Raw genomic sequence first — 8547 nt, forward strand, 5'->3', positions numbered from 1 at the left:
TCAGGCTGGTGTGTTTGTCAGACTGCTGACTAGGGGCGGCTGTGTCTCAGGAGGTAGAGCTGCCGTCTAATGATCGCAAGGTTGGCAGATCGGCGGTTTGAGCCCCGGCTGTCCAAATGTCGAAGTGTCCTTGGGCAAGACACTGAACCCCAAATTGCTCCCAGTGAGCGGGCCGGCGCCTTGCATGGCAGCTTGGCCGCCATTAGTGTGTGAATGTGTGTGTGAATGGGTGAATGAGAGGCCGTTGTAAAGCGCTTTGGATAAAGGCGCTATATAAGTCAGTCTGTTTACTTGTGTGTTTGTCAGACGGGTCAGACTGGGGTCTTGGGGTATTTCTCCTTAGCCAGGCGGAGGAAGTCTTCAGCGCTGTCCAGAGCCACCAGGCGGTCCTGAGAGGAGGAGAGACCCCCGTTAACACTAGAACAGCCATGGGGGGGGGGTCATTAACACTAGAACAGCCCTGGGTGGGGTCATTAACACTAGAACAGCCATGGGTGGGGTCATTAACACTAGAACAGCCGTGGGTGGGGTCATTAACACTAGAACAGCCATGGGTGGGGTCATTAACACTAGAACAGCCATGGGGGGGGTCATTAACACTAGAACAGCCCTGGGTGGGGTCATTAACACTAGAACAGCCATGTGGGGGGGGTCATTAACACTAGAACAGCCATGGGGGGTGGGTTCATTAACACTAGAACAGCCATGGGTGGGGTCATTAACACTAGAACAGCCATGGGGTGGGGTCATTAACACTAGAACAGCCCTGGGTGGGGTCATTATCACTAGAACAGTCGTGGGGGGGGGTCATTAACACTAGAACAGCCATGGGTGGGGTCATTAACACTAGAACAGCCCTGGGTGGGGTCATTATCACTAGAACAGTCGTGGGGGGGGGGTCATTAACACTAGAACAGCCGTGGGTGGGGTCATTAACACTAGAACAGCCATGGGGGGGTGGGGTCATTAACACTAGAACAGCCGTGGGTGGGGTCATTAACACTAGAACAGCCATGGGTGGGGTCATTAACACTAGAACAGCCATGGGTGGGGTCATTAACACTAGAACAGCCCTGGGTGGGGTCATTAACACTAGAACAGCCATGGGTGGGGTCATTAACACTAGAACAGCCATGGGTGGGGTCATTAACACTAGAACAGCCATGGGGTGGGGTCATTAACACTAGAACAGCCATGGGGGGGGTCATTAACACTAGAACAGCCATGGGTGGGGTCATTAACACTAGAACAGCCATGGGGAGGGGGTCTTTAACATGGCTAAGCTAACAGTTAGCTAACAGGACCATGGCTAGGCTAGCAGTAAGCTAACAGTATCATGGCTAGGCTAGCAGTAAGCTAACAGGACCATGGCTAGGCTAGCAGTAAGCTAACAGGACCGTGGCTAGGCTAGCAGTACCATGACGGAGAGGTACTTGTCGTGCGCGGCGCCGCCGCGGGGGAACAGGCCGGTCTGGTCCTGGACGGCCTCCAGCATGTCCCTGGCCCGGCCGCGGGGCTCCGGGGAACTCAGGCTCTGCCTGTTCACACACAGCAGGGACTCCACCTCCCTCTGGTACCCTGCAGCACCACAACAACAACATCAGAACAGCAACAACAACATCAGAACACAACAACAGTAGAGGACAGTAGAGGACAGTAGAGGACAATAGAGACCAGTAGAGGGCAGTAGAGAGCAGTAGAGGACAGTAGAAAACAGTAGAGGTCAATAGAGGACAGTAGAGGACAGTAGAGGACAGTAGAGGACAGTAGAGGACAGTAGAGACAGTAGAGGGCAGTAGAGAGCAGTAGAGGACAGTAGAGGACAGTAGAGGGCAATAGAGGACAGTAGAGGACAGTAGAGGACAGTAGAGGACAGTAGAGGACAGTAGAGGACAGTAGAGACAGTAGAGGGCAGTAGAGAGCAGTAGAGGGCAGTAGAGGGCAGTAGAGAGCAGTAGAGACCAGTAGAGGGCAGTAGAGGGCAGTAGAGAGCAGTAGAGATCAATAGAGGACAGTAGAGGACAGTAGAGGACAGTAGAGAGCAGTAGAGTGCAGTAGAGGACAGTAGAGGATAGTAGAGACCAGTAGAGGACAGTAGAGGGCAGTAGAGGACAGTAGAGGACAGTAGAGGGCAGTAGAGGACAGTAGAGGGCAGTAGAGACCAGTAGAGGGCAGTAGAGGACAGTAGAGGGCAGTAGAGACCAGTAGAGGACAGTAGAGAGCAGTAGAGGACAGTAGAGGACAGTAGAGGACAGTAGAGGACAGTAGAGGACAGTAGAGGGCAGTAGAGGACAGTAGAGGACAGTAGAGAGCAGTAGAGAGCGGTAGAGGACAGTAGAGGACAGTAGAGAGCAGTAGAGGACAGTAGAGGACAGTAGAGACCAGTAGAGGACAGTAGAGGACAGTAGAGGGCAGTAGAGGTCAATAGAGGACAGTAGAGGACAGTAGAGAGCAGTTGAGGACAGTAGAGGACAGTAGAGAGCAGTAGAGAGCAGTAGAGGACAGTAGAGGACAGTAGAGGACAGTAGAGGACAGTAGAGAGCAGTAGAGGACAGTAGAGGACAGTAGAGGACAGTAGAGGGCAGTAGAGAGCAGTAGAGGTCAATAGAGGACAGTAGAGGACAGTAGAGAGCAGTAGAGAACAGTAGAGGGCAGTAGAGAGCAGTAGAGGACAGTAGAGGACAGTAGAGGACAGTAGAGGACAGTAGAGGGCAGTAGAGGTCAATAGAGGACAGTAGAGGACAGTAGAGAGCAGTAGAGAACAGTAGAGGGCAGTAGAGAGCAGTAGAGGACAGTAGAGGACAGTAGAGGACAGTAGAGGATAGTAGAGGACAGTAGAGGGCAGTAGAGGACAGTAGAGGACAGTAGAGGGCAGTAGAGGACAGTAGAGGGCAGTAGAGACCAGTAGAGGACAGTAGAGGACAGTAGAGGACAGTAGAGGGCAGTAGAGGACAGTAGAGGACAGTAGAGGACAGTAGAGGACAGTCAATAGAGGACAGTAGAGGGCAGTAGAGGACAGTAGAGACCAGTAGAGGACAGTAGAGGACAGTAGAGGACAGTAGAGGTCAGTAGAGGACAGTAGAGGGCAGTAGAGGACAGTAGAGGACAGTAGAGACCAGTAGAGGACAGTAGAGAGCAGTAGAGGACAGTAGAGGACAGTAGAGGACAGTAGAGGGCAGTAGAGGACAGTAGAGGACAGTAGAGGACAGTAGAGGGCAGTAGAGGGCAGTAGAGGACAGTAGAGGACAGTAGAGGACAGTAGAGGACAGTAGAGGACAGTAGAGGGCAGTAGAGGACAGTAGAGGACAGTAGAGGACAGTAGAGGGCAGTAGAGGACAGTAGAGGACAGTAGAGGGTAGTAGAGGACAGTAGAGGACAGTAGCGGACAGTAGCGGACAGTAGAGGACAGTAGAGGACAGTAGAGGACAGTAGAGGGTAGTAGAGGACAGTAGAGGGTAGTAGAGGACAGTAGAGGGCAGTAGAGGACAGTAGAGGACAGTAGAGAGCAGTAGAGGACAGTAGAGGACAGTAGAGGACAGTAGAGGGCAGTAGAGGACAGTAGAGGACAGTAGAGGGCAGTAGAGGACAGTAGAGGACAGTAGAGGACAGTAGAGGACAGTAGAGGACAGAAGAGAGCAGTAGAGGGCAGTAGAGGGTAGTAGAGGGCAGTAGAGGACAGTAGAGGACAGTAGAGGACAGTAGAGGACAGTAGAGAGCAGTAGAGGGCAGTAGAGAGCAGTAGAGGGCAGTAGAGAGCAGTAGAGGACAGTAGAGGACAGTAGAGGGCAGTAGAGGGTAGTAGAGGGCAGTAGAGGGTAGTAGAGGACAGTAGAGGACAGTAGAGGGCAGTAGAGGACAGTAGAGGATAGTAGAGGACAGTAGAGGATAGTAGAGGACAGTAGAGGACAGTAGAGGATAGTAGAGGACAGTAGAGGACAGTAGAGGACAGTAGAGGACAGTAGAGGACAGTAGAGGGCAGTAGAGGACAGTAGAGGGCAGTAGAGGACAGTAGAGGACAGTAGCAGACAGTAGAGGGTAGTAGAGGACATTAGAGGACAGTAGAGGGCAGTAGAGGACAGTAGAGGACAGTAGAGGACAGTAGAGGACAGTAGAGGACAGTAGCGGACAGTAGAGGACAGTAGAGGGCAGTAGAGGACAGTAGAGGACAGTAGAGGACAGTAGAGGACAGTAGAGGACAGTAGAGGGCAGTAGAGGACAGTAGCGGGCAGTAGAGGACAGTAGAGGACAGTAGAGGACAGTAGAGGACAGTAGCGGACAGTAGAGGACAGTAGAGGGCAGTAGAGGACAGTAGAGGACAGTAGAGGACAGTAGTGGACAGTAGAGGACAGTAGAGGGCAGTAGAGGACAGTAGCGGGCAGTAGAGGACAGTAGAGGACAGTAGAGGACAGTAGCGGACAGTAGAGGACAGTAGAGGGTAGTAGAGGGCAGTAGAGGACAGTAGAGAACAGTAGAGGACAGTAGAGGACAGTAGAGGACAGTAGAGGACAGTAGAGGGCAGTAGAGGACAGTAGAGGACAATAGAGAGCAGTAGAGGACAGTAGAGAGCAGTAGAGGACAGTAGAGAACAGTAGAGGACAGTAGAGGACAGTAGAGGACAGTAGAGGACAGTAGCGGACAATAGAGGACAGTAGAGGACAGTAGAGGACAGTAGAGGGCAGTAGAGGACAGTAGAGGACAGTAGAGGACAATAGAGAGCAGTAGAGGACAGTAGAGAGCAGTAGAGGACAGTAGAGAACAGTAGAGGGCAGTAGAGGACAGTAGAGGACAGTAGAGGACAGTAGAAACACAGTAGAGGACAGTAGAGGACAGTAGAGGGCAGTAGAGGACAGTAGAGGGCAGTAGAGGACAGTAGAGGACAGAAGAGGGCGGTAGAGGACAGTAGAGGACAGTAGAGGACAGTAGAGACCAGTAGAGGACAGTAGAGGACAGTAGAGGGCAGTAGAGGACAGTAGAGGACAGTAGAGGGCAGTAGAGGACAGTAGAGGGCAGTAGAGGACAGTAGAGGACAGTAGAGGACAGTAGAGACCAGTAGAGGACAGTAGAGGATAGTAGAGGACAGTAGAGGACAGTAGAGGATAGTAGAGGACAGTAGAGGGCAGTAGAGGACAGTAGAGGATAGTAGAGGACAGTAGAGGGCAGTAGAGGGCAGTAGAGACCAGTAGAGGACAGTAGAGGACAGTAGAGGACAGTAGAGGTCAGTAGAGGGTAGTAGAGGGCAGTAGCGGACAGTAGAGGTCAGTAGAGGGCAGTAGAGGACAGTAGAGACCAGTAGAGGACAGTAGAAACACAGTAGAGGACAGTAGAGGACAGTAGAGGACAGTAGAGGGCAGTAGAGGACAGTAGAGGGCAGTAGAGGACAGTAGAGGACAGTAGAGGGCGGTAGAGGACAGTAGAGGACAGTAGAGACCAGTAGAGGACAGTAGAGGGCAGTAGAGGACAGTAGAGGACAGTAGAGGACAGTAGAAACACAGTAGAGGACAGTAGAGGACAGTAGAGGACAGTAGAGGACAGTAGAGACCAGTAGAGGACAGTAGAGGGCAGTAGAGGACAGTAGAGGACAGTAGCGGACAGTAGAAACACAGTAGAGGACAGTAGAGGACAGTAGAGGACAGTAGAGGACAGTAGAGACCAGTAGAGGACAGTAGAGGACAGTAGAGGACAGTAGAGACCAGTAGAGGACAGTAGAGGGCAGTAGAGGACAGTAGAGGGCAGTAGAGGACAGTAGAGGATAGTAGAGGACAGTAGAGGACAGTAGAGACCAGTAGAGGACAGTAGAGGGCAGTAGAGGACAGTAGAGGACAGTAGAGGATAGTAGAGGACAGTAGAGGACAGTAGAGGATAGTAGAGGACAGTAGAGGATAGTAGAGGACAGTAGAGACCAGTAGAGGACAGTAGAGGGCAGTAGAGGACAGTAGAGGACAGTAGAGGATAGTAGAGGACAGTAGAGGACAGTAGAGGATAGTAGAGGACAGTAGAGGGCAGTAGAGGACAGTAGAGGATAGTAGAGGACAGTAGAGGACAGTAGAGGACAGTAGAGGATAGTAGAGGACAGTAGAGGGCAGTAGAGGACAGTAGAGGATAGTAGAGGACAGTAGAGGGCAGTAGAGGGCAGTAGAGACCAGTAGAGGTCAGTAGAGGACAGTAGAGGACAGTAGAGGTCAGTAGAGGTCAGTAGAGGATAGTAGAGGACAGTAGCGGACAGTAGAGGTCAGTAGAGGGCAGTAGAGGACAGTAGAGACCAGTAGAGGACAGTAGAAACACAGTAGAGGACAGTAGAGGACAGTAGAGGACAGTAGAGGACAGTAGAGGGCAGTAGAGGACAGTAGAGGGCAGTAGAGGACAGTAGAGGACAGTAGAGGGCGGTAGAGGACAGTAGAGGACAGTAGAGACCAGTAGAGGACAGTAGAGGACAGTAGAGGGCAGTAGAGGACAGTAGAGGACAGTAGAAACACAGTAGAGGACAGTAGAGGACAGTAGAGGACAGTAGAGACCAGTAGAGGACAGTAGAGGACAGTAGAGGGCAGTAGAGGACAGTAGAGGACAGTAGAGGACAGTAGAGGGCAGTAGAGGACAGTAGAGGGCAGTAGAGGACAGTAGAGGACAGTAGAGACCAGTAGAGGACAGTAGAGGATAGTAGAGGAGAGTAGAGGACAGTAGAGGATAGTAGAGGACAGTAGAGGACAGTAGAGGATAGTAGAGGACAGTAGAGGGCAGTAGAGGGCAGTAGAGACCAGTAGAGGGCAGTAGAGGACAGTAGAGGACAGTAGAGGGCAGTAGAGGACAGTAGAGGTCAGTAGAGGGTAGTAGAGGACAGTAGCGGACAGTAGAGGTCAGTAGAGGGCAGTAGAGGACAGTAGAGACCAGTAGAGGACAGTAGAGGGCAGTAGAGGACAGTAGAGGGCAGTAGAGGACAGTAGAGAACAGTAGAGGACAGTAGAGAGCAGTAGAGGACAGTAGAGGACAGTAGAGGACAGTAGAGAGCAGTAGAGGACAGTAGAGGGTAGTAGAGGACAGTAGCGGACAGTAGAGGACAGTAGAGGACAGTAGAGGTCAGTAGAGGGTAGTAGAGGACAGTAGAGGACAGTAGCGGACAGTAGAGGACAGTAGAGGGTAGTAGAGGACAGTAGAGGACAGTAGAGGACAGTAGAGGTCAGTAGAGGGTAGTAGAGGACAGTAGCGGACAGTAGAGGTCAGTAGAGGGCAGTAGAGGACAGTAGAGACCAGTAGAGGACAGTAGAGGGCAGTAGAGGACAGTAGAGGGCAGTAGAGGACAGTAGAGAACAGTAGAGGACAGTAGAGAGCAGTAGAGGACAGTAGAGGACAGTAGAGGACAGTAGAGAGCAGTAGAGGACAGTAGAGGGTAGTAGAGGACAGTAGCGGACAGTAGAGGACAGTAGAGGACAGTAGAGGTCAGTAGAGGGTAGTAGAGGACAGTAGAGGACAGTAGCGGACAGTAGAGGACAGTAGAGGGTAGTAGAGGACAGTAGAGGACAGTAGAGGACAGTAGAGGGTAGTAGAGGCCAGTAGAGGACAGTAGAGGACAGTAGAGGACAGTAGAGGACAGTAGAGACCAGTAGAGGGCAATAGAGGATAGTAGAGGACAGTAGAGGGCAGTAGAGGACAGTAGAGGGCAGTAGAGGACAGTAGAGGGTAGTAGAGGACAGTAGCGGACAGTAGAGGACAGTAGAGGGCAGTAGAGAGCAGTAGAGGACAGTAGAGACCAGTAGAGGACAGTAGAGGGCAGTAGAGGACAGTAGAGGACAGTAGAGGACAGTAGAGGACAGTAGAGGGCAGTAGAGGACAGTAGAGGGCAGTAGAGACCAGTAGAGGACAGTAGAGGACAGTAGAGGACAGTAGAGGACAGTAGAGGACAGTAGAGGGTAGTAGAGGGTAGTAGAGGGTAGTAGAGGGCAGTAGAGGACAGTAGAGGACAGTAGAGGGCAGTAGAGGACAGTAGAGGACAGTAGAGGACAGTAGAGAGCAGTAGAGGGCAGTAGGGACCAGTAGAGGGCAGTAGAGGATAGTAGAGGACAGTAGAGGGCAGTAGAGGACAGTAGAGGGCAGTAGAGGACAGTAGAGGGTAGTAGAGGACAGTAGAGGACAGTAGAGGACAGTAGAGGTCAGTAGAGAGCAGTAGAGGACAGTAGCGGGTAGTAGAGGACAGTAGAGGACAGTAGAGGACAGTAGAGGGCAGTAGAGGACAGTAGAGGACAGTAGAGGACAGTAGAGGGTAGTAGAGGACAGTAGAGGACAGTAGCGGACAGTAGAGGACAGTAGAGGGCAGTAGAGGACACTAGAGGACAGTAGAGGACAGTAGAGGGTAGTAGAGGACAGTAGCGGACAGTAGAGGACAGTAGAGGGCAGTAGAGGACAGTAGCGGGCAGTAGAGAACAGTAGAGGACAGTAGAGGACAGTAGAGGGTAGTAGAGGACAGTAGAGGACAGTAGCGGACAGTAGAGGGCAGTAGAGGACAGTAGAGGGTAGTAGAGGACAGTAGAGGACAGTAGAGGACAGTAGAGGGCAGTA

General features: G+C 51.9%; 1 protein-coding gene across 1 annotated transcript in view; it reads right to left on the reverse strand.

Moving 5' to 3' along the window:
* Positions 1-311: 311 nt before the first annotated feature.
* LOC308175082 (melanoregulin) overlaps positions 312-8547 on the reverse strand; it is a gene marked incomplete at both ends in the record, with an annotated part of 23281 nt that continues 15045 nt past the window's right edge. The window contains 2 exons of the mRNA XM_080550802.1: positions 312-389; positions 1418-1578. Coding sequence (XP_080406928.1) covers positions 312-389; positions 1418-1578 — 239 coding nt within the window. The remainder of the gene's footprint in view (positions 390-1417; positions 1579-8547) is intronic.

This window comes from Nansenia antarctica (assembly GCF_963989245.1).
Source record: "Nansenia antarctica genome assembly, contig: SCAFFOLD_229, whole genome shotgun sequence".
Taxonomy (NCBI): domain Eukaryota; kingdom Metazoa; phylum Chordata; class Actinopteri; order Argentiniformes; family Microstomatidae; genus Nansenia; species Nansenia antarctica.